The sequence below is a fragment of the Rhineura floridana genome, chromosome 14, assembly GCF_030035675.1.
Source record: "Rhineura floridana isolate rRhiFlo1 chromosome 14, rRhiFlo1.hap2, whole genome shotgun sequence".
NCBI classification, from domain to species: domain Eukaryota; kingdom Metazoa; phylum Chordata; class Lepidosauria; order Squamata; family Rhineuridae; genus Rhineura; species Rhineura floridana.
The window spans coordinates 15404118-15430982 of NC_084493.1; the positions used below are offsets into that span (position 1 = coordinate 15404118).

General features: G+C 43.6%; 1 protein-coding gene and 1 pseudogene across 7 annotated transcripts in view; both read right to left on the reverse strand.

The window, feature by feature from the left end:
• The window catches only part of ARNT2 (aryl hydrocarbon receptor nuclear translocator 2), a 211745-nt gene that overhangs the window by 129220 nt on the left and 55660 nt on the right, over window positions 1–26865 (reverse strand). Inside the window, exon 1 of one of the 7 annotated variants that reach the window (XM_061595765.1) lies at window positions 25395–25805. The exons of the other annotated variants lie outside the window; for them this stretch is intronic. Coding sequence (XP_061451749.1) covers window positions 25395–25425 — 31 coding nt within the window. The 5' untranslated portion in view covers window positions 25426–25805. Of the gene's footprint in view, window positions 1–25394; window positions 25806–26865 lie in introns of those variants that run through there. 7 annotated transcript variants of the gene reach the window in all.
• Window positions 21694–21812, reverse strand: LOC133370093 (5S ribosomal RNA; annotated as a pseudogene).

A 26865-nucleotide genomic window follows, 5' to 3' on the forward strand; every position in this document is an offset into this window, starting at 1 on the left:
GCGCCGCACCCCGTCGCCCACGGCACAGGCCGAAAGGGACGCACCGCACACCGCCTGCCACCGCAGGCCGAAACCACACCGCACCACACCGCCACCACTGCGGACCAAAGGAAGACGCCCAAAGAACGAAGGCCGATGCCACGGGTTTGTTGGGGGGGCACCTTTTTCTGTTTTGTTTAACCTGTATTGTTTCAAATTGTTTTGCTTTGTTTTTTAATTATAGAAATGGTATTGCTTGTTTTAAATTAGATGATTATACTGTTGTGGCCTGCCCTGGGACCTTCTGGTGAAGGACAGAGAATCTTATGAAAATAAATACATGCATATGCTGATTTGCAAAGTGTCTCTCTCCCAACTCTTCCTGGAGATGCTAGCGATCGAACCTGAGACCTTTTGCATGCAAAGCATTTTCTCTGTGACTGAGTTATTTTTCATCCCTGATTTTGCATCATGGTTTATTTTGATGACATTTTTATGATTATTATGATTGTCACGGCTTTTAATGTCATCTTTCTGCATCAAGGCAGCATACAATAGCTATTTTTTTTGAAAGCACACAAAAGGTTTTTAAAAAATCAAAAGCTAAAAGCAAGTATCAAGAAGAGGTGCAAATCAAATGCAGACAAGAACTCAAATGCAAATGAGAGATCAAATCACATGCAGACAGAAAAGGCCCTTAGGGGAACAATTAATTATTAAAAGCCCAACGGAACAAAGTTGTTTTCAATAGCTGCTGGAAAATGATAAGACAGGAAAAAAAGAACACAAACTGTGTCCGCAACAAGTTGGCATTAAATCACATGTTGTATTATGGTGTAGTGAAGAGTGTCATACTAGGACCAGGTAGACTAATGTTCAAATCCACAATCAGCCATGAAGCTCACCTTGGGACATAAAAGCTCTGGATTTCAATTTCTATTTATTTCACAACATTTGATAGTAATAAAACCTCTAAGCGGTATTTCATTGTTGCATGTTCCACTGTGTTGTTTGTGAGAGTGTTTGGAATATATTTCTACAGTTCCTTCTGCAAGATTACAAAGATTGGTCCAACCAACTGAAAGCAGGAGAAATAAGGAGACTTTGACTGTGGCTGCCTTTGCTTTGGCAGCTGCAAAACAGCAACAAAAATGTGCTCATTCACATGCTATAGATCAGGGAAGCAGAGCCTGTGGCCCCTTAGTGGTAGGAGATTCCTGATGGAACTGGTCTTCTGGGATGAGCTGGAAGATGCTTCCCATCTCTCCAACTGAGGCATCCTGATGGAATGGAATAAGGATGGTGTCCAACAAATCTGGAATACACCACACTGGCTACCCCACCATAGTTTGCAAGCATGATGTTTGTCATCAAATGTCAATTGATGGTAGACTGCTGTTACTTTGTACGATTCCTTAAGATGGCTGGAACAAATAAACTGAACTGGTTTTTCAGTGCTGTAGCCAACTAAGTTACACTCAGAGCAGACCCACTGCAATTGACAGACCTCAATGAGCTACATCCATTAATTTCAGTAGGTCTACCCTGAGTATGACTAACATTAGATACAACTGAATGTCATCTTTGCTCTGCCGGCCACATGCAAGCCATAGTTTACCAATTCAGGCATCACATCAAACCACAGTTAAGCTTAACCATAGTCTGGTGTGAAGTTTAAGCTAAGCCAAAGGAACGTAAGATTTTGACATTTAAGGCAGATCCACTTTGTCTGGAGAACTCGTTAAAAGACAACCTATAGTGCATACAGCCACAGTGCAATATTATTATTATTATTATTATTATTATTATTTATTGCATTTATATACCGCCCCATAGCCAAAGCTCTCTGGGCGGTTTACAACAATTAAAACATTAAAAACAAATATACAAATTTAAAAACACATTTTAAAAAGCAATTTAAAAACTCATGCTAAAATGCCTGAGAGAAGAGGAAAGTCTTGACCTGGCACCAAAAAGATAACAGTGTTGGCGCCAGGTGCATCTCCTCAATAAGATCATTCCATAATTTGGAGGCCACCACTGAGAAGGGCCTTTGATGTTGAGAGTAGTGTACGAGTGGCATTTTATGTAGTATTATTGCCACTGTATGTTACTTTGAGGAAATTTGCCTGATACATCCCCTAATGAACTAGGGGAGCTCTTAATCAGCCAAAAGTGCAACAGAGCAGAGAGGCTGAAACAGTGAGTTTTAAGAAGAAATCCAGTGCAGAGACATTTCTATTTTATGCCCCAAAGATGCAGTCAAGCTGCAACTGAAACCTCTGATATGTCAACAATCTGTAATGTGCTCTATAAGCACAACTAATTACACAGGGTGGAACATCTTCTGCTACTATATTTTTCTGCAGAACTTTCCCACTTTTAGAAATTTCATAAAAGTCAAGTCAAATGGGAATGGAGACAATACCAGTCAAATCCAAAACCAAGGTTTTAACTAACCTTTTTGCTCTTCAGATGACTATCCCTAGGAAGTACTTTTTTTTTATCCACCCAGGTCTTCACATATGCTAAAATTAGGATGCTAACCATTTTCAATGCCTTCATTTTTATTCTTAAAATCTAAAGTCAGGTGAGTGCCATTGAGTTGTCATGTTTTTATAATATTACAAGTATTCAAATAAAACTAATTTATCAAGTAAAGTTTTGCCTTTGTTTTAATTGAACCATACTATGGCTACAATGTGACACTCACTTATTCCCAGGTAAATTTCACTAAATTCAGTGGCTGCATATATTGGCTTAATATACTATTTTTATGTAAACCCACACAGAGATACTTTTGTTTAAGCAGTTTATAAATTTTGCTAAATAAATAAAATAAGCTGAGATATGAACAAACCTTCTCCCTTCTTGGTGTACTGCCATAAAACCCAGAACACTTCAATTAACCACACGTTCCTGTTTCATCCAAATTAGCACACTATGCTTACCAGAATAAGAACAAGCCAAGATGTGAAACCAACTTCCAACCATGGTTTAAGATGCTGGCTTGCTCCAAAAAGTTTAACCTCAGATAAAAATGGGAAACTATGGTTAACTGAAGAATTCTGGGTTTTGTTTAAAAGAAAACGCAAAAAAAAGTTCCTTCTTTTTAAATAAATTATATATAGTAATACAGTAAGCAAAATGCCAGCAGTTCTGAATTTCAAAGGAGAGAGATGCCAGGAGTTCAGGGGTGTCAGATGCCATGCCACCTATACTAAAACGTAGGACGACACCGGTAGAAATAACTCAATAAAGAAAAGGCATTCTGCACATGCTCAGTGTGACCATCTCCTGACATTATATGTTCTAATACTCAACTCATAGGACTGAAAGATCCCAGGGCTGCACACCAGAAGCTCAGGCATTACATTAAACTTTGCAAGGAATTCCATAATAGTTACTAGCCCACAAACATCATTTAGTAGCATATTTGGCCACACACTTCTAGTAGTTGGTTGTGGCCCATAGATGGCCTTAAGAGCAAGGTTTATCTTCCAAGTTATGTTCTGGTCTGGTCACCTAGAAGAGATCTGCATTCACCTGAGGTGACCAGGTATCTAGAGAGGCACTGTTGCAATTAGAATGCTGAATTAATCTTAGATGTGATCCTGCAGGAGTCTTACAGATGGCTGTTTACAAGCCTAAATTAAGACCTGGACACCAGGTTATCAACCCAATCTTATCATCTTTACTTGGAAGCGAGTCCCAATGAATTGGGAACTCTCACACTTGCATCATACTGCAGCATATGAAAAAGTCCAAGGTGTATTTTTTAAAATACAAGTCTTACATTTTCGGCTGTGTGCCCTGAATTACCTATTCCTTCCAAACAAGTCTCCATTTTACATGAATACCAAGAAGAAATCCAGATGTTTCTTGACTGGAATCCACGTTAGAAAGCAGACTAATAATATTGAGTTTTGAGCCATGCAACTTATAGCCCTCTTGCCGTCAGCAGTACCTGACAGTTAGTGAAAGAGGGTTGTATTCAACTAAGACTTACTCAGAGTAGACCCACTAAAATTAATGAACCTAAGTCAGCCATGTCCATGAACTGAGAAAGACTAGTACTGAATACCACCCAGCAGTTAACCATCAAACACACAAAGATTTAAAGAAGGTCGAAGAGAAAAAGAGAGAATGCTATGCTATCTTAGAACTTGGCAGCAAGGGACTCAGTAAAATAAAAGCCTCACAAGAGCATCCACTGTAAAAGATTGTTGTAAAAAGGCTGTAGCTCAGTGGCAGAGCATCTGATTTGCCTGCAGAACGTCCCACGTTCAACCTCCGGCATCTCCAGGTAGTCCTTGGACAGACCTGTGTCTGAAACCCTGGAGAGCTGCTGCCAATCAGTGCAGACAATACAGACCTAGATGGGACACTGGTCTGACTCAGTATAAGGCAGCTTCCTATGTTCCTATTCACCACCACCACCCTTTTTTGCACACCAATTATCGGTACAATATAAAAATGAATCGCACAACTGCAGTGAAACAATGAATGGACGCAGAAGAATATTTAAGTATATACCTTTTCTAAGAAAAACTTCAAACCAACAGTTTTTAGCAAATTACCTCCTCTCTCTCTCTCCCCGCACACACACACACAAATTACTATAAAATGCCCTCAAATCCAGACTCAGTAACACTATCCAACAGATCAGACCCCCCCCCCTTGCAAAACATCTCCCACCTTTGCAGATAAGAAGTCCTGCAAAAATAATAAATAAATGCTGCTTTCTCCTTGGAGCCAAGCCCTCCCTTCAAAAGGAGTTCATAAGAAATGTCGGAAAATCTCTGGGAAGAAATACAGCTGCACTGGTATTCTGCTCAGAAAATGTCATCACAGATCTGTTTACCTTAACTGTGGACCATGATTCAGCTGGTGACAAATGCCTTGCATACTGATCAATTTATTTCCAAGGCGAAATTAATGCCACTTTCTACATTAACTGCTTGAGTTCCGGTGGTGAAAAAAATGGGATGAGGGAAGAGGCAAGGAGGAGAGGTGCTTTTGATGTGTGTCAAGCCAATGTTCTAAAAACTCAGGCACCCACAAATCTCCTTGCCACCTCACCAGGGGCATATGCCCTTCTGGCAAGAGGACATCCGGCACCCCAGAGATCCCTATCCTGGAGGTCTCACTTCCACTGCAGTTTTTGAGCAGGTAAGAAACAGCAGGCGTCCCTTCTGAGCAGCAGGAGAGAGACTCCTGCTGTTCCCTGCTTTCTCCATACCCTGCACAAATAAGAGATGACCTTGCCTCTCCCCCAAGCCCTCTGTGCATGCCAGAGGACACAAGGGAGGGGGAGAAGAGGCCTGATGGTGACCACAGATAATGGCTGGCTAGGACGCCAGGCCAACGTTTGTGGTGCCCTGCCAAAATTCCAACAGAACAGTAGTTCTCTAGGTCAGAATGGGACTTCTCAGTGGTGGCTTCCCGTTTCTGGAATGCTCTCTCCAGCGAGGCAAGGCTGGCTCCATCGCGGCCTGGTTTTAGATGCCGAGTAAAAACGTTTTTATTCACCCAGGCCTCTAAAGTTTATTTTTCTCTTGTTTTTAATCAAGTGGGAAGGAGTTGGATCTTGCTTTTATTATTTTGTGAGGATGTTATGTCTTTCTTCTTGTTTATATGTTTTTAATTAATGCTGTAAGTTGCTCTGAGTTTTATTTTGCAAAACCCGACTACTAAATATAATGAATAATAAACATGTAATAAATTACCTCCCCTACCTCCTTGCCTGGCAATCTCAGAAGGTCAGTGTTCTCTTCTATTGAGGTTGCCAACCTTTTTTGTATCAATGGGCACATTTGGATTTTTAAGAGAGCGCCATGGATGCCACTCTCTCTGATCATTTCTCTCTCACTTCCTCCATATCACACACATACACACACCTCTTCAACTGTCAGAAACAGAGATAAATACATTTTACTTTCCTAAGGGATTTGGGTAAAAGTCAGATCCAGCAAATTTAATATGGCCAGATTTATCACTGTCCACTGGCCATGCTGGCTAGGGTTGGGAGATAGAGTCCAGCCTTGGTGGGGGCAGGGGTTCCTTATCCATGGTGTTCATTGCCTTGGGCTCTTGGGAGGAAAATTGGAACTATTCCAATTTCCTCCTTCAGCTCTATGTACTTTCCAAGGGAGAAAAAAGTAACCACCTTCAATACCTCATGTCCAAAGGGCTGGGCAGGAGACGTTCAGAGGCTTTGTGAGCACCCGGGGAAAACCTCAAGGGCACCACTGCAGTCACAGACGCCATGTTAGCAACTCTTATCTATTAGAAGTAGGGTTTACCAGGGGAGTCAGGAACTTGGCTAACCCACTTGTGTGGGGGTGCTTTATTTTGTTTTAAACTGTTTTTAATATTGTATTTTAGATTGTTGTGACCTGCCCTGGGACCTCCTGGTGAAGGGCGGGTAATAAATTTAATGAAAATGGAAATGGACTTGCCTTCAAGTCGATCCCGACTTATGCTGACCCTATGAATAGGGTTTTCATGGCAAGCGGTATTCGCAGGGGGTTTCCCATTGCCTCCCTCTGAGGCTAGTCCTCCCCAGCTGGCTAGGGCCTGCTCAGCTTGCCACAGCTGCACAAGCCAGCCCCTTCCTTGCCCACAACTGCCAGCTGGGAGCAACTGGGTTCCTTGGGAGGATGCAGCTTGCCCACGACTGCACCGGTGGCAGGGCATGTAACTCCTGAGCCACTCACTGTGCGGGTGATCTTTAGCTGGCCCTTGACGCCCAGGAGACACGAGCAGGGATTTGAACTCACAGACTCCCAGCTAGGCTCTCCTCCTCACTGTGCTACACCAGCTATAAAATAGGATTATTGCAATGGGCTTTGCGTGGGGCTGCCTTTGAAAACAGTTTGGAAGCTTCAATCAGTGCAGAATGCAGCTGCCGGTTGTTGATAGGTTCAAGGTGAAGAGATCATAGAACACCAATCCTGTTCCAGTTACACTGGCTGTCTGGACACTTCCAAGTCCAATTCAAAGTGCTGGTTTTGACCCATAAAGCTCTTTACCGCTCAGAACCTTAATGTCTTCTGGAACGCCTCTCCTGATATGAAGCTATCCAGACCCTTACATCTTCTTCTCCATGCCTGGTGGTGACCACAGATAATGGAAGAGGCTCGGCGGGTGGTGACAAGGGAGAGGGCCTTTTCATTCGTGGTTCCCCATCTGCAGAATGAGTTTCTCTATGAGGTCTGCCTGCTGTCTTCATTGACATCTGTTTGGCACCAGGTAAAGACTTATCTTTGTCCCCCCCAGGCATCTGATAGACGGAGATGATGTCTTTGTATTAATGTGCTGCCAAAGCTTTCTGTGGCTATACGGGAATGGTAGTGGTTGTTGTATTGTTTTGTTTTTACAGTATGGTACATTTACTTTTGTTTTTAACAATGCTGTAAGTCCCTTGGAGATCTTCGGATAACAAGCTACTAATAAATCTAATAAATAATAATAATATCATCATCATCTCTGAACCAGTTACCATAAAGGGGGGGATATAAGCCAGCATTTTGTGGTGGTTGTTAGAATTCACTCAGACAGTTCCAGCAATCACCCCAAATACAGGCTTATATTCACACACACCCAAACCTCTCAAATTGTGGCAACCGGTCCAGAGATATGAAAACTACTCAGGCATTTCCCACTCACGTTTCCCTTCATGTGAGGCAGGGAGGGGAGGGACGAGGGTATGGTTGCTGAACCAGCCACCCTTTCTGCGCAGGGCTGGACACCTGCAGCAGGGAGGCAACTCTACTCATGGAGCCTCCCCATACAATTTAGAGCCCTGTGCCACTTCCCACTGCACTGGGGGAAAGCACAGTTTTTGTTACGCTACACTTTCAAAACCACCAACAAAAAATATTGGGACACACATGAATATTTTATAGAAAGCTCTAGCTGTTTCAGTCTTGCTGGATCAGCAAGCCAGATGTATCTTGCCTGACATCGGAATAAATGAATTGGCCTTTTATCTGCATCTGAGGCCCTATTCAGCAACACAAACAAGCTGAATCAAACTTCTGAAGTGGATTCTTCAGAGTATATATATAGGGTGATGTAGTATCCCTTGCGTAGCTTTATTTTATGATGTGCATATCAAGGTATTTTAGTTTACAAATGCACACACAAGAATTCTCCTCCCCTAGAGGAAGTTGAGGTACCCAGTGCATCAGTTCCTCCCATTTAAATTAACGGGGGACTCCAAAAGTAGTGGGCACACAGGCACCATGAGAACAGCGCTGTGCCAAATCTGTCGTCCAAACTTTCTTCAACAGTTTTCTTCCTGTGTGAAGAGGTTTCCATTTTTCTACCTTGTTCTTGGAGTACCTTAGAACTTCTCTGGTATTTCAGTGGGTGCACAGTGGGGTATGCTTTGTTATCCTTTGTGTGTGTGTGTGTGTGTGTGTATTTTTATCTGATTTTTCCTAGTTCCATACTATGCAAAATCATATAGAAATCCAATTAATTAAGGCAGGTGTGGGGAACCTCCAGATGGTACTACAACTCCCATCATTCCTGGCTATTGGCCATGCTTGCTGGGGACTCTGGCAGAACTCTATCACATCACCTGTTATCTGATCTTTCAGGTCAGGGGTGGGGAACCTTTGGCCATCCAAATGTTGCTAAACTACAACTCATCACCCCGGTAAGCATGGCCAAAGATGACAGGAGTTGTAATTCAGCAACATCTGGAGGGTCAGGTTCCCCACATCTGAATTAAGAGTTGTATCCAGTGTTAGGCCTTACTCAGAGTAAGCCCATCAAAATTAATGGACACAACTAATTTGGATCTACCAATTTTTATGGGTCTACTCTGAGTAGGACTAACATTAGATACAACCCAATGTTATTAAGCCATGCTTATATCTCGTTGTTTTATTCATACTCATAACCCCAGATTTTTCTTTACATTAAACATCTGTCCAACACTCTAAAGCCACTCCAGCTGCCTGGGCTTCCTGATCTGAGGAGGAGTTACCTCACAATGTCTTCCCCTGGGCTTTATTTAAAGTATGCCACCCAGGAAGGCTGCAGACTGCAGACCATAGGTCATATGACTTACAGAATGAAAGAACAAAACTCACAAAAAAGGGCAGGCAAGAATTTCAATTCAGTCTGCATTTCAAGCCGAATCTATCAAATTTGCACTTTCAGAAACAATATGAGAGCCAACAGAGACATCCTTCAAAATTCGCACTTATTCAAATTTTGCAATGCAGTTCACCAACCAATGTTTACAAAAATGCATATATTAGGGGAAAGCATGCGTAATGAGTGAAAATATCGTGCAAAAATGCATTATCTGATGAGAAATGGCTTGCAAAAATGTGTACATTAGTCAAAACTGCCTGCAAAAATGTGTTTATTAGGAGAAATTCACACTAAAATGCTGGAGAATTTTAATGAGGATTTTTTAAAAAGTGAAAATCACTAATTGCTGCAGAAAGATGGAGAACCACATTTAAGAGTAGAAAAATGAGAAACGGAGAGAACTGTAATGGAACTTTCCATCCCTACTCACAAACATTGTTAAATGCAAAAAAAAGTCTTGCACTCCAGCCATAAGAATTTCACCACAAATTTATCTTCCCCTATGTCTTTTCTCACTAATTGATGGAGGATTGCTGGGGTGGCAGGAGAAGTGTTTGGCACAGGACTACATCAGAATTCTTGTACCAGCAGAACGCTGCTTAGCTGGGGACCTCTTTAGGAAACAAACAGCAACAGTAGTACCTTGTCAAGGGTTAATGCCATAAATTCAGGGGTGGGGAGCCTTTTCCAGCACAAGGGCCACATTCCCTTCTGCGCAACCTTCAGGGGGCCACACGTCAGTGCTGGGTGGGGCCAGAAGCAAAAGTGGGTGGAGCGGTTAATGCAAATATTACCTTTGCACAGTAGGCTAGTTTCTACACACCCTCGCACACCTCTCCCTATCCTCCACCCAGGCAAAGAAGAGGCACTGTCAAGAGATCAAGGACACATTCTAGCCAAGGAGGGTGCACAGCAGGGCTGGTGGAGGGGATAGCTGGGGGGGAGTCCCAAGAGCCATCCCCCAAGCCTGAGGTACCCCACCCCATGCAGCAATTCTGTTCAAGAATCCAAACTGCGACCGTAGCCCAATACCTCTATTTAGGAACAACTAAAAAGGAATAAAAAAGCAGAAAATAAAACCTATGAGTTTAAACATAATTCTCCTTCAGGCTGGCTGCTAAGCAAAACACGACCACAAGCAAGGAAGAAAGATTTTGCTGGGCACACTGTTGCTTGGGTTTCTGTAGTTTTTGTAACAGTCTAAAAATGGAATTGAAAACTGAAGGGATTAGATCCATCCGTTCATTCAAGATGTTTCTAACCTACATTTCGGCCACATGGCCCCCAAGGCAGCTCCTAACTGAAATCAATTACGGTATCTACATAAGATAACCAAGATGGAGTATAGAAAAAAGGCGGAACTGAGCAACATTTATAACAAGCGTGAACTTCCATTATAAGATGCCTGAGACACACACGCACACACAAAAAAACCCTCACAAAAAGCAAAGGAAGCCATACCGATTTTGCTAGAGAAGCAAAATCCAAAATGAAGAGTCAGGCAATACCTTTCTTTCTATCTTTCTTCTGTGGATAACACATGCAGTGAAACTAATCTTGGCAGGGGGAAGAGAATTGGCACGATCCTTCTGAGAACACAGAGGGGATGCTTGTGCTCTTTGCAAGAGTGGCCTGCACTGCACGCCAGGAGCCTGGAGGAGTGCAGCCTGCCAAATCAAGTGGATATGAGGCACGAGAAAGATCTCCTATTTTCAAGCATCGCCTTGCATCCTGCACAGCGGGGGAGAGGGGCTGCCTGGCTGAGGACAAGTGGCAGAGGGGAGGAGGAGAAAATAGCTCAGTAGAAACTCATGGGGAACCCACTCTGCATGCAAGGACTCTGCTCACGCAGAATGGGATAGATCTAGAACGTGACCTTTAGACTGAGATAAGAACGTAAGAAAAGTCCTGATGGACTCAGGCCAAATCTAGTCCAGCATCCTCTCGTCACAGTGGCCAACCAGATTCCTGTTGGGAGCCCACAAGCAGGACCTGAGTGCAACAGCACTCTCCCAATTATTTCCTATTCCAAGCAAACTGGTATTCAAAGGCCTCCCACAGTGGAAGCAGAACATCGCTATCGTGGCTAGTAGGCCTTGAATTTGTCTAATCCTCTTTGGACGCCATCCAAATTGGTTTTGTTGTTACAGTATTATTTATTGGATTTATACCCCACCCTTCCTCCCGAAGGAAGCTGGCAGCCATCTTGTTTTCCTCTGTGAGGCCACTTTTATAATTTTGCAAACTTAAAGAGGGACACTTGGCAATGTTTCTTTCAACCCCTTTTAATGCTCTCCCCCTCTCTCTGTAGACCAGGGGCAGGCATCCTGTGGCTCTCCTAATGTGTTGCTAGATTACAATTCCCGTCATCCCTAACTGCTGGGTCATGCTGGCTGGGGCTGATGGGAGTTGGAGTCCAACAAGATCTGAAGGGCCGCAGGGTGCCCATCCCTGGTATTCTGTTTTCCCCTATACCCACATACCTCTCTGCAGCCCCATTTCTCAGTTAACCAGCTCTTTCCTCTCTGTCCGCCATAGCAATCCCCTCTCGTTGTACCGCAATACTTCTGTTGCCTCCTTTTCTGTTTCACCAGCTCACAGATCTCACTCTCTGCATCCCACTCAGCTATCCCTTCAATCTTCTCATTTCCTTCCTGCCTCACTTCTCTACAGTCCTTGCTGAGCACAGCAGCAGGTAAAGCACACAAGGCTCTCACTCTCCCAACAATCCATACATTGTTAGGTCATTTATTTAAAAGTATTTATGTACTGCAGGTGCTGGGAACCTTTGGCCCTCCCGATGTGGCTGAACTACAACTCCCATCAGCCCCAGCAAGCATGGCCCGTGGCCAGGGATGATGGGAGTTATAGTCCAGCAACATCTGGAGGGCCACAGGTTAGCCACTCCTGGACTATCTGGAGCCTACCCATGTGCACTTATATTTGAAGACCTAGTTGTTGCTTTTGTTAGACAATGGGGAGCAAGAAAGCCCTCCTGATCTATTGTAAACCAGCCAGAGATCTACAAGGAGATCCTGATCTGCCTTCTATCAATGGCTATTAGCTACCATGGCTATGTTATATCTCCAGGATAAAAGTTGGTATACCTTTGAACACCCGCTGCTGGGGATTGCAAGAGCGAGAGGGCAATTTTGCTTGTGTCAATTGGCCACTGTGAAAACAGGATGCTGGACTGCATGGGCTATTGGCTTGGTCCAGCAGGGTTCTTCTGTGTTCTGCTCATCCTCACTCTAAGCTGACTAAAACGGCAAAGAGGTTATCCAGGAGGTTCTTTGCTTCATCAGCTGTTGCGAGAAAATGTTTCCAGAATTTCATCCTTCTAACAGTGAGGAAACTTCCTTCTCAAACCCAGCCCAAAAGAAAGCAAACTGCCTGAGGCTACAACTCTACAGGCATTTAGCTGGGACAGAATAAGCTTCACTGAACACAGCGGGACATTTCTGGAGTCAATATGCCTACGACTGGGCTGCAAGGAAATGGAGCAATTAAACAAGGAGAAGCACCATCAGCAAATAATAATGAAAAAATCAAGCTACATTGTTACATTAAAAGCAACGTGTAAAAAGAGGGCTGTTAAATAGTTAACCACTTTGGGCATCAAGAGGGAACAATGGAAGTGTTTCAAAGTGTCCACTAGGAAAGCTAGTAATTAAACACTTTCTCCTCTCTGCTGGTTTTAGTGAAGACACTAAAGCGGTATAAGTAGTTGGTGCACTGATTCTCAAATGGACATTCCGCAGAGTCCTGCAGCCTGACCTTAAGCAACATTCTTGTTTTTAATTTATAGTCATGGGCCCCATCCACACTATACATTTAAAGCATTATGATACCACTTTAAACACTCGTGGCTTCTCCCAAAGAATCCTGGCAAGTCTAGTTTAAGGGTGCTGAGAATTGTTAGGAGACCCCTAACAACAATCCCCAGAATAGTTCAACAATCAATCCCTCTACCCAGGGAACTCTGGGAATTGTAGCTCCATGAGGGGAATAGGGATTTCCTAACAACTCTCAGCACCCATAACAAACTACACTTCCCAGGAATCTTTGGGGGAAGCCATGACAGAGCTCCAGTTCCCAGAGCTCCCTGGGAAGAGGGGTTGATAGTTAAACCACTCCTTTGTACAGTAGGCTGGTTTCTAAGCACACTCACATACCCCTCTATCCAGGCAAGGAAGAGACATGATCAGAGTTCAAGGTCACATTCCAGCTACGCAAAAAAAAAAAAAAAAACAGTCAAGGAGGGTGTGGCTGGGGAAAGTCCTGAGGGCCAAAGAGAGAGTCTAGGAAGGCTGCATTTGGCCCCTTGAGGATGACTTGGAAACGTCAACTGGTCCAAAATACAGAGGCCAATTTACTGGGTGGGGTTCCCTTTAGAACTCATAGAACCCCTGGTTTAAAATAGCTGCATTGGTTGCCAGTTTGTTTCTGAGCCAATTTCAGGTGTTCGTGCTAGTGTTTAAAACTCTCAATAACTTAGGCTCCAACTACAGTAGGGCTCCGCTTTACGGTGCTTCGCTAATGTGGCGGTCTCAATTAGACGCAATTAGACTAAAGCCCCACTCACACGGTGCTTGTTCCGTTTTTATGGCGGTTTTCAGGCATCGCACGCCATTCTATTCAATGAGTTCTGCTTTTCAGCGTGGGTCCAGAACGTAACCCGCCGTATGAGTGGGGCCCTACTGTATCTGAAAGACTGCCCCTACAGCCCCCCTCTGGTGTTAAAATCGATAGAGGGGGCCCTGTTGGTAGCTCCTCCCCCCTCAGAATTTCAGGAGGGTGGCCCAGGAGAGGGCATTCTCCAAGATATAATAATAATAATAATAAAAATTTATTTTTGAGTCGCCTATCTGGCCGAATTAACGGTCACTCTAGACGATGTACATTAACACATTAATACAATAAAAACCAACAATCACAATCAATAATTATCTAAAAACACCCTTCCAGTTAACAGCAGCATAAAGGTTAATCCACCCCAGAAATCTTGTAGGCCTGTCTGAAGAGCCAGGTCTTTAAGGCCCGGCAAAAACTTATCAGGCAGGGGGCATGGCGAAGGTCAAATGGTAGGGAATTCCAGAGGGTGGGAGCCACAAACGAAAATGCCCTCTCTCTGGTCTGCACCAGCCTAGCGATTTTAGCTGGTGGGACCGAGAGGAGGTTTTGCGTAGATGATCTCGTCAGGCGGCATAATTGGTGATGCTGGAGGCGCTCCTTCAGATAAACTGGGCGGAAACCGTATAGGGCTTTAAAGGTCAATACCAACACCTTGAATTGGGTCTGGTAGACAACTGGTAGCCAGTGTAGATCTATTAACACCGGAGTGATATGATCACAGCGGCGACTGTTCTTAATCAAACGTGCTGCTGCGTTCTGTACCAGTTGTAATTTCCGGACCGTTTTCAAGGGTAACCCCACGTAGAGCGCATTGCAGTAGTCTAAGCGAGAGGAGACCAGGGCATGTAGCTCCTAAGTTGCGGAATTCCCTCCCCACAGAGGTGCATCTGACACTTTCATTATATACTTTCCAACCTATGCTGAAGACACACCTCTTCACACCGGCCTTTAACACTTGAGAGATGTGTTTTCAGGACCCACCCTATTCCTGTGACTGCAACTTGTTTCAACTGTCTTTAATATTGAATTTTAGATCAGGTGTGAGGAACCTTTGGCCCTCCAGATGTTGCTAAATTACAACTCCCATCATTCCTGGCCAATGGCCACACTTGCTGGGGCTGATGGGAGTTGTAGTTCAGCAACATCGGGTTCCCCATACCCGTTTCAGATTGTTGTAACTCACCCTGGGACCCGCTGGGGAAGGATAAGTAATGAACTGAACATCGACACGGGACAACGTATGAGCAACACAAAGCTATGAAACTACACACACATATGCACCCACATCTAAAGAGTACATTAGGCTAAGAGGCCTAAGACCTTTTTGAAATAATAAATATTTCACATTTTTTTAAAATGTTTTTAACATTGTTTTGTTTTAATGTATTTTAAGGTTTTTATGATGTTTTAAAAGTGTTTTTAGAGTTTCTGTTTGCCGCCCTGGGCTTCTGCTGGGAGGAAGGGCGGGATAGAAATCAAATAAATAAATAAATAAATAATAAAATCTTGCACCAACAATTAATAAAAACTTTGTGCTCACATTGTCTATTTCAAAAGGACAGGCTGAGTGCCGTTAGCGTTCGGGGACAAGGTTCTCCTTTCCTTAGGGAGAAAGCTGGCTGGCCGGCTCTCCCGGCTGATGAGAACTGGGATTTCCTGAAGTGCTGTTTAAAGCACTCCAGAGGGCCTGTAATACAACGCCAGCATTCATTCAGATTTAAATCATGGTAACAGAGAAGAGAGAACACTGCTGAGCTTGGCGCTGCAATCGTTGTAAGAAATTCTGGCAGGCAGCTACAGTAGCTGTAAAAGATTTTTTTTAAAAAAGAGAGGAATGGAACGATGGGAGAGTAAGACGTTTAAAAAAACAAGGAGAGGATAAGGGGGAGAGGAAACAGCGAAGAGATTTTAGCAAAGGAGAACTAGGGAAGGGAAAAGGGAACAGAGAGAGTATCAGAATAAGCAAGGCAGGATTGCAGAATTGGGCAAAGGTAGAGAGAATAGTGAAAAGCAGTCCAGGGGAGGCCTCTGGGCTTCCCAAGGATGTAACCATGCCTGCAATATCCTCTTGTTTGAATTCAAAGGGCCTCCCTTTCCCAGGGTGAGGATACTATTGCGTCAATTATTTAAGTTCAACAGATCCTTGAAGGGAGGACTGCCTGGAACTGGAACCGTATAGTAGGCAAAGGTCCTGCTTTAAAGACGGCCCCTGATGCAGCCTTTTAAAAACACATGCACAAATCGGCTAGTCTCCTAGCCACAGAGTCACTTCCCTAACCAAAAAAGGATACTAAGAGGAAAGCTTTATCATCTTACCTACTGCTGTATAGCGGCTAGAGTGTCAGACCAGGACCTGAGAGACCAGGGTTAGGAATACAGGAAGCTTCCTTATACTGAGCCAGATTCTTGGTCCATCTAGCTGGGTACTGTCTACACTGACTGGCAGTGGCTCTCCAGGGTTTCAGACAAGGAGTCTTTCCCAGCCCTACCTGGAGATGCCAGGGATTGAACCTCGGGCCTTCTGCATGCAAAGCAGACGCTCTCCCACTGAGTGACGGCCCCACCCAGCCATGAAATGCACTGGGTGACCTTGGGCTAGTCGTCTCTCTCTTTCGCTCAGCCTAACCAATCTCACACAGTTGTTGAGGATGAAATGGGGAGGGGCAGAACCTTGTACGCAACCTTGAGGTGGGATGTAAATGAAATAACAAATATATGCTGCCTTGTGTTCCATGTTGGAAGAAGTGTAAGAAAGAAATAAAAGACAAAAACAATCAGATCTGTCATATTACAGCAACCAACTGCCTACATCAGTGGTGTAATTTTGACATGCAGTACAATTCTGTTTGGTGTTTACTCAGGGGTAAGTCCCACAGTGTACAATGGGGCTTACTCCCTAATGCAGGGATGGGGACCTGTGGTCCTCCGAATGTCGTTGGATTCCAACTCCCATCAGCCCCAGCCAGCATGGCTGTGATGGCTGGGGCTGATGGAAGTTGTTGTCCAACAACACCTGGAGGGCACCAGGTTGGCAAAGGCAGGAATACAGTACACAGCCAGATAGTTAAAAGCCTTCAACGCTGTGTCAGGGTGAGGCTTGCAAAGTGATATTTTGGATAGCAATAAAGGTGTTGCAGGCATGTCCCCATTTTCATTTCTGAAATGTTGGAGGGTGTTCTCTGCTGCCCAACTTTGACAAATAAAAATGGCAAGTAGGCAAGGAAACCTTCCATAAACTGGAAGAGAACATCAGAAGAGCTCTGCTGGATCAGGCCAGTGACCCATCTAGTCCAGCATCCTGTTCTCACAGTGGCCAACCACATGCCCATTGGAAGCCCACAAGCAGGACCTGAGCACAGTATCACTCTTCCTGCAGTTTCCAGCAACTGGTATTCAGAAGCATACCGCCTCCGACTGTGGAGGCAGAGCATAGCCATCAATAGCCTTCTCCTCCATGAATTTGTCTTTTAAAGCCACCCAAGTCGGTGGCTGTTGCAGCCTTTTGTTTACAGCTCCATATTTTAAGCTATGCGATGTGGGAAGGACTTTGTTTTGTCTGTCCTGCACTTTCCAACATTCAGCTTCATTGGATGTCCGCAAGTTCTAGCACAAGAAGAGAAAAAGGGAGAAAAACTTTTCTCTATCCGGTCTCTCCACGTCATGCAATTTTATAACCTTCTATCATGTCATCTCTTACCTGCCTTTTCTCTAAACTAAAAAGCCCCAAATCCTACAACCTTTCCTCATAATGGAGTCGCTCCATCCCCTTGATCACCTTGGTTGTTCTTTTGTGAACCTTTTCCAACTCTACAATATCCTTTCTGAGGTGAGGCAACCAGAACTGTACACAGTATCCTAAATGCAGTTGCACCACAGATATGTACAATGGCATTATGATATCGGCAGTTTTATCTTCGGTACCTTTCCTTATGATCCCTAGCATGGAATTTCCCTTTTTCACAGCTGCCGCACACTGGGGCGACATCTTCATCGAGCTGTCCACTACGACCCCAAGGTCTCATTCAAGGACTTGCTTTTTTACTCTCCTTCTGGAACCACAAACGCTTCAATCAAAAAGCTTAGGAGTGTACAAATACAATTCCAGATAAAACACAGCTAAAATCCACAAAACTATTAAAATATAAAACTAAAACGAGGGATAAAAAATCAGTAGAATGTTTAAAAGGAATACAGGCAACTAAATTATATGTCTGGGTAGGCTTTCGAATAAAGTTTTTAACTAATTTTAGATATGTGTTGGCAATAGGAACCCATTAGCAGACTCATAATGTGTCGCTATTTGCACAGGTACTTTCAAATACTAGTTAAAAGAAACCCTCTTTAGTGTTTAATTATGGTTAACGCTGATACAGATGGAAACTTTAACCATGGTGTAGGTCAGGGGGGGCGGGGGGGGGAAAGATGTGTGCAACTTCGTAGTTCATTCCTGCTCCTAAGCAGGGGTAAGAAATTACATCTGCACTACTCCTTGGCAACCGAGCACAATTTAAGCCTGTGCAACGACATTATTTTGTCCAGATCTAAGCCTCAATCTCAACAGCTATAAAGCTTTAAAAATATACATACCCAAAGCTTTGGAAATCAAAGAATGGGCTAGAGTCTGTGTCTCTTTTAAAAAGGGGGGAAAAGAGAGTAACCCCCCACCTCTCCTACACTGTAAATCAAGAATGTCTGGAAAAATTGCTGCCCTTTATCACAAGTTATGGTTTTGCTGACAGTTTTAAAATTAAAAGCTATATCACTGGATGACTTGGAGTAATGCATGGATGCCCTCCACACACAAACACGCACACCCTCCTCTTTGCTCGCTCATGCTAAGTTGGCACGATCTCAGTGAAAATATTGTTTTTGCAAAAAAGGAAAATATTTTTTGCTCACAACTGAGCCACATCACAGCTCGTTTTTCACAGTATAGATCCTCCTGCTTGAACCCCAATGTCAATGGACTTCTGGACTTTTAACGGATGTTGTCGGGATGCTACCACAGCAGCAATGCATATATTTGTGAGCTTCTTGGAGGCAAACAGGTGCAGAGATTAAAACTGGCATTCCTAGATCAGAGACAGCAAGTCTCACCCACTTCCACCTATATTTTTAGCCCACAAGATTCTTATACTGCCGTTCAATATAAAACTTGAACAATGATATAAAAAACCGAAAAAATATCTTCCAGCAATATATTTTTAAAAAACTGAACAGAAACATCGGAAAACACCTTATACCACGTCAGACCATCGGTCCATCTAGTACAGAACTGTCTGCACTGCCTAGCAGCAGCCCTCCAAGGTTTCAGGCAGCAGACATTCTCAGCGCTATCTGGAGATGCATGGGTTTGAACCTTGGGCTTTCTGCAGGCAACGCTCTACCACTGAACTACAGAGTGCTAAAAAAAAAAAAACAATAAAGAAATCTCTAAGAAGAAAAGTGTAGTCACATCTGCACTATACATTTAAAGCACTGTGATACCACTTCAGCAATTATGGCTTCCCCCAAAGAATCCGGGGAACAGTAATTTGTTAGGGGTGTTGAGAGTTGTTAAGGATGCTGAGCGTTGTTCCCCTCCCAGAACTACAATTCCCAGGGTGGCTTAACAACGAATCCCTCTTCCCAGGGAACTCTGGGAATTGCAGCTCTCTGATGGGTTTGTTGGAGCATTGGGATGGCTTCAGATTCAAGTTCTTTCCTGGTTTTGAGCTAATCTAAATCTCTCACTGATATGGGAGCATATCAGATCCAAGCCATTTCTCCAATGATATATTCTTTTTAGTCTGAAGTTGTTCTCTATATTAATCTTGTACTGGGAAATCCTTGATATTTGCAGATATTCATGCACATTTAAATTATATTCTTGTGTTATTGGAGCTAACAGCTGGGCAACAAAAGTGGACTCTGCAAGCCCTTATGGTTGCTAAGAAACTTATACGTTTGAGTCTGGAAGGATAAATACCCACCTTTTATTATGCAATGGACTGAGGACCTACCTGTCCTGGCTACATTTCAATATATTTCATATAGATGTCAATTTTGAATGGATACCTATTTGGACATCTGGAGGGCTTATATTGACTTATATGCTTAACTCAAGATGTATGTACTGATGGTTTCTGAATCTGTAATGTAAACTGATGGTGGTTTATTGTTATTAGTAACAATAGTAATAGTATTCATATATTAGTAGTAGTAGTAGTAATAGTATTTATTTATTTTTGTACCTTCAGTATTTTTATATTTTTTTTTCTTTTCACTGTTACATTTGCAAATAATTAAAAAAAAAAAGATCCAAGCCATTTTCCAGTCCCAGCCCACCCCTTTCTTGCCCTACAACATAGCTCCAGCATCAGTTGTGCCAGGGCTGTGGAAGCTGCCACTGCGGGGATGGGGGGGGGAAGGGATCAGACTCTTCAATGGAGTTGTCTTTGACATCAGAAAGGGAGCCCCACTGTATCCTCTGGCCTCTCAAAAAGGCTTCCCAGTGCCAGAGGATTGCACTGTTAGCTGATTATACTTTGTTGTTTTGGTTCTTGGGTTTTGTTTCCTTTTTGCTTTTTGACTCTTACACATAAAACTTTTTTTTAATTGGACTTAAAATGTCAAAGCAGAAATGGGGAATCTATGGCCCTCTAGGTGTTGTCAGACTTCATCTCCCATCTGCATGGTCAATGGTCGGAAATGATGGAAGCTGGAGTGTGACAACACCTTGGACAGCTCCTTGAAAGTCTGTACTAAAACCAAGGGTGGGTTCTACTGCCCCACTGACATGGAGCCACCAGCTGCCATTGGAAAGATCACTCTTGCCAGAGAACTGCACTGACTGCTTGTGGACAGCTTTTAGAATTAGGCTAGGGGCCGCAAAAATTACCCTACTCCTGACACAGGGTCCCACTCCTGAAGAACACCCCAATGCATCCCCCAAATGCTTATTAGCAGATTATTTAAAATACTAGAAGTCTAACATGTATTATCTCACTTTGTTTTTGCTCTGGATTGTAGCCAATGTTAGTCCTACTCAAGAGTAGGCCCAGTGACAACAGACCTAAGTCAGCCATGTCCATTAATTTCAATAGGCCTCCCCTGAGTAGGACTAACATTGGATAAAACTCTTTGTTTTTCATTTCATCAGAGCAATGAAGATATTAAGGCTGGACTCCTATATGCAATTACCTGGGAGCAAGTTCTGTTGAACTCAGTGGGGCTTAATTCTGAGTAGATGCGCATCGGATTGCACCTTACGATTGCCATTTGTAAAGGAAATTCTTTATATGTTGCTTAATTACCAAACTGACTCTCAAATTAAGAGGAGGAATGACCTGAACAAACTTTCACTGAACCATGGAATGCAATGGACCTTCAAATGAATGCATGATTTCCAGAAAAGCAGCGGCACTTTCACAAATTTCTTGTGTAGGCTGCATGTAACTTGTCTTTCATTTCATGTGTCACCCTTAATTTAATGACAGAGAAATCTCAGTCTTTACAAGAACATGTATTTAGGCTTCCTACACACTTTAATGTTTTGTTAACGACTTCAGCTAACTTCTACGTGAACAATGAAAAAAAGAAGCTTGTAACCACGACTTCAACTGTTGGGATTAAAATGGGGAAGCAGGATAAAAAATTCTTAAAAGTTCTTGATCCATTTCAGGACCCTAAGCACTAGAACCAGATCTTAGATCCACATTATGCCTGGCATGCAAATTTCCCACCCACCACAAGCTCAGCATTCCACAAGACTGCTGTTAATCCTATGTTACCTCCGGTTTTAGAAATGCATTAATTGTTTCGTGAAATTATTAGTAAAACTGTAGATATGGGCAACTGTAATGGGTACAATCTTGTTGTTCTTGTTATATGCCTTAGGGCAACCCTATGAATCTTTTTTGGATGTATTCATAGGGTTTTCATGGTAAGAGGTATTCCAAAGTGGTTTACCATTGCCTTCCTCTAAGCCTACAGCCCCCAGTATTCCCAGGCAGTCTCCCATCCAAGTACTAACCAGGCCTGACCCTGCTTAGCTTCCAAGATCAGACAAGAGCAGGCGTGTTCAGGTTAGTATGGCTGTAGATGGGTACAATCTTAGACAGATCTAAAATCATTCACTTTTCCAGGTAACTATCCCTAGGAAGTACATCTATTTGTGTACCCAGCACTTGAATCATGATAAAATTAGTAAGTCAGTAGTTTTCAGGGCCTTTCAATCGAAACAATTTAAGGGAAACATATGCTGTTAAGTTCTCATGCCTTTTAAAAATATTTAAGAAGCACTCCAATAAAATAAATTTCCAAGTAGAGTTTTGAATTTGTTGCAGTATAAAACATTTAAACCGTGCCAAGGCTGCAATCTTATATACTTACCTGGAAGTAAAGCTAAGTGAGTGAGTGGGACTTACTTCAAAGTAGACATGCATAAGATTGTACTATAAATGCATCTTATTTAATTGTTTTTTTAAAAATCCTGATCATGTATTTCAGCACAACTAATTTGGGTCACTGAAAGAAATGAGATATTTATAATACAGCACATAAAAATAATGTGGCATACTTTTTTCTTTTAGTTCTGTTTACTAAATATAAGTCAAATAAACATGCTAAACTGGTACGGCCAATATGAAATTTAAGGACAAAGTGAAATTTTCCTGATTCAATCCTTCCCACCCCGAAAACCCACATCACTGGTAAGGTTAAAGCCCTACGCACACTTACCTGTGAATAAGCTCCAATGGACATGGTGGAACTTACTCCAGAATAAACATGCATAGGTTTTGCTGCATGCTAGATCACAGCCTGTCATCCTGGGATCCCCCTTTCCAGCCTTGGAATCTTTGACAACTGGTTAAAATTAAGCCAAGTACACTCCTAATCTCATTTTGAGAATTCCCAATTTAAAAGCAAATGCAAACAGGCAAGATCAACTGGTGGCACAACCTGATCTCTGTCTGACCTTGTAAGGTCTACCTGCAGTTTAGAGCAGGAAAAGCAAAACAGTTCACCACTTCACTTTTCTACATTCACTCACTTTGGCTTTTACGGAGGTCAAATGAATTTCACCTTTTTAAAAACAGAAACAGAAACAAAACAGCAACACAGACATGAAATCATAGGCTAGGAAATAATTCACTTCATAATACTTTTCATCAAATATTGTTTTTTATTTAAGATTTAAAAATAGATCTCCAGGCCAGTGATCTGTTTTGTCCTCGTTTTCATGGAGCTGCAGTTTCCAACCAAGAGAAACTATTGTTTCAACCTCAGCAGATTTATAGGGGTCATAACATCGGCAAATGCCAAGATCCTTCAGTGATTAACAGCCTGATCCTAAGCATGTTTATTTGGAAGAACATCCCAATTGTTTAACTGGTGACACAGGAACAGCATTCCAGTTTTGAAGACCAATCCAGTCCATCCGTACACAGGAGCAAGTCCCTTCACAGAGTTCAACAGGAGTTTCTCCCAAGCAAGTGGATACAACAATGACAGCCATAGATTTCTATTAAATCATTCAGGCTTTCGTTCTGTTAGAGACCCCTTAGTTAGGCTGCCTGTTCTCAAATTTTCAGAAGAAAGAGGGTTGGACACCAACTCCCATCAACTCCAGTCAGAATGGCCAATGGTCAGGGATGATGGGAGGTGTAACCCGACAACACCAAAACACCAAGAGGGTACCTGTTGGCTTCACCTGAGTGATGAGGACTCATAGGATTCTGGCATAATCTCAGTTAATACATTCAGGTTGAATTCATGTCTTGCGCTTGGTACAAGAGAAGCAGAAGGAACTGGCAATGTTAGCTTAGAACAGGGGTGAGGAACCTCCAGCTAATGTGCAGAATGTGGCCCTCTCAGACCTCTCTCTCTGGCCCTCAGAACTCTCCTCACTGGCCTGGTTTTGCACCCTCCTTGAGTATTTTTGCCTGGCTATGCGTCCTTGAACTCTGATGACGTCTCTCGCTTGCCTGAATGAAGGACAGGAAGGGGCGTGTCAGTGCATGTAGAATCTAGCCCACTGTACAAAGGTCAAATGTACATTCATTACTCCACACACTTTTGCCTCTAGCATGAGAGCCCACAGGCTGGGCTGCAACACACAGTGACAGCGTCTCCCAGAATGGCGTCTCCCAGATTGCACTGCTAACCCCTGGCTCAACAGCAAAGCGATTTGCAAAGGCACAGGGACTTGAATGCGCTACGTAAGAAAAGCCTGTTGGATCAGGCCAAAGGCCCATCAAGTCCAGTATCCTGCTCTCACAGTAGCCAACCAGATGCCAATGGGAAGCCCACAAGCAGGACCTGAGCAACAGCACCCTCCCCACTTGTGCTCCAGTGCTGCTGATACTGGATACAGCACACAGATCTCGTGGCAAGTAGCCATTGATAGCCGTCTCCTCCACGAAGTTGTCTAATCCCCCTTTAAAGCCACACAAAGTGCCGTCATCCTATGCTCTGGACATGTGGCACACTTTAAGGCTGGCCAATACTGCAGGAATAGTTTTCAAACATCTCACAAGAATTGACTCTTTTTTTTTACACTAACATAACTGATAGACAATAGAAGCATAAAGTTACAGCAGAATGTATTTAGGTTCTGTATCAGTCAAATCTTCCAAATTCTAAAAATGTATGAAGCCGTTGACCAGGAAAGTGCAGATATTTTCTCCCATCAAAAGAGGGCAGAAGGTCCAACGCCCTTCTGGGTCAACAGTTTCAAAACATAATCACAAAAGGCCAACATTTCTTCTAATCTAGTCTAGGGCTTGAAAAAAAGAAAATACTAGTGCCTACGTTTCTCAATGGCTGTAGGTGGTTGGCTCCTACAACTTCTATACTGGATCTTAAAGTGTGTGCAATTCCAGCCCCATGGATAAATTCTGTCCAAAAGAACAGAGAAAGAACTGGATTGCAAGGCTGCCAACTTTTTAAGTATCCCCAGCTCTTCTGCCTTCCACAACTGCCTGATCTGCAAAGATTAGCAGGTGATAACATTCATCAAAAACTCCACCAACTGATTGTTTTGCACATCAAGAACACAAGAATAGCACAGGACCGGGCTGTGTTTTTTTTTTAATGATCAGTTGGCAACCCTAAGGGGAAGGGCCCATTATCTCAATGGTAGAGCACATGTTTTACATGCAGAAGATCCCAGGTTCAATCCCCAGCACCTGCAGTTTAAAAAAAGGCATTTGATTGTGGGAAAGATCTCTGCATGGCACCTGGAGAGCCAATCAGAATAGGCAACATAAAGCAACTTCATACATTAAGGAAAGATCCTGATGATTTCTTCTGGGTCCCCACTGCAGCACAATAAATGCTTCACCGCTATGGGGATGCATCCTTGGGAACATGAAGCATCTAAGCATGCCTACTCAGAAGCAAGCCCCACGGGATCCAAGGAGACTTACTCCCCAGGAAGCCTACAGATGACTGAAACCTTTGAAAAACAAAAAGGCCAGAGATGGTGAAGGCTGATGACATGACGGAGATTTCCCCAGAGGCAATCCCTCCAGGGTGTCGCCCTCCAGGGTTGGTGGGCGGCGGGAGAGTAAGGGTGTGCGTGCGTGCGGGCGGGCGTGCACACTTGGGCGGGACTGACTGCACCGGTACCGTCCAAGCTAAGACGCTACACCGCAGCGGCATTGTTGACCGCAGCTACTCACCGGAAGGATTAACAGCCGCCGGCGTTGCCATCTTGTCTCTGGAGGAATTAAAATAAATGCAAGCTGGGGGAGGAGAGGGGAGGGGATGGCAAAGGTGGCGGACGGAGACGGAGGAGGGAGAGCTGATGTTCTTTGCAGCCTAAGGAGACGGAGACCGGGGAGGGACGGAAGGTAGGCTGGCTGTGCGGCCCGATCGTCGCCGCCTCCCGGCCTGCAGCCACACAAAGGCGGGCGTCCGCGCAATAGCTCGCCGGCTCTGCGCGCAGGGAGGTTGGGAACGCTTGCGGCGCTCGATCTCCTCGCGCGCGGCCGCCCAAGATGTCTGATCTAATGAGAAGCCCCTTTTCTCTTTTTCTTTTACAAATCGTTTCTGCTCATGCTCGGCGCAGCTCCCTCCCCGTGGTGCCCACCCGAAGTGAGCATGTGCCAAGGGCCTGCACATGTGCGTCGGCGGAGTGAAGCTGCTGCCCTCACGTTTTGCCCTCACCCTCGCTTGTTGTTGGGTACCTTTCTCTTCAAGGGCGCACGCAGCCACCGCCAGAGGTCTGTTGAAAGCTAAGTTATTCAGGCAGGCCTAGTGTGGAACCTCATTCACCAGCACCACCCACCTAGCTTTTTACTGATGCTTTGATTCGTTACTTCGGACAAAGTTACTGTGGTTTTGTATGTTGTGTATCACCTTGCTGTATTTGTTTTGTAAAGTGTGGTCTATAAATATTTAGATAAATAAATATAAATGTTTCAATAAAGAAATGAGCGCAGAACGCTGGAGCACGATTGCTGACAGCAGTGAGAGTCTCAGCAAAATATCAGGAAAAACTTCCTAACTCAGATCGGTACAACAATGGAACCAGTACCGGATTTTAGGCATAAGCTAAACAAGCTACAGCTTAGGGCCTCACAATCCGCAGGGGCCTCAAAAAAATTCAGAATTTTTTTTTGGGGGGGGGGGCTTTTAAAATTTTATGTGTACTTATATATATGGTGTGATTTTTTAACAAAGGGCCTCCAAGCTTTATATAGCTTAGGGCCTCACCAAGTCTAAATCCGGCACTGAATGGAACCAATTACATATAGAAAAATTACTGCAGTTTTGTATGTTGTATACCACCTTGCTGTATTTATTTTATTTTTTTAAGTGTGGTTTACACATATTTCAATAAATAAATATAAATATTTCAATAAAAATGTTTTAAAAAGGAAGCACAAAAGGCTGCAGCACAATTGCTGACAGCCTTGAGACGAGTCTCGGCTGACCATCAGGAAAAACTTCCTAAATGTTAGCGATATGACAATGGAACCAATGACCTAGGGAGGTGGTGGGCTCTCCAACACTGGAGGCATTCAAGAGGCAGCTGGACAGCCACATGTTAGGTATGCTTTAATTTGGATGCCTGTATTGAGCAGGGGGTTGGACCCAATGGCCTTAAGCTCTATGATTCCACATATTACATCTGTGCCCAAAGATCAG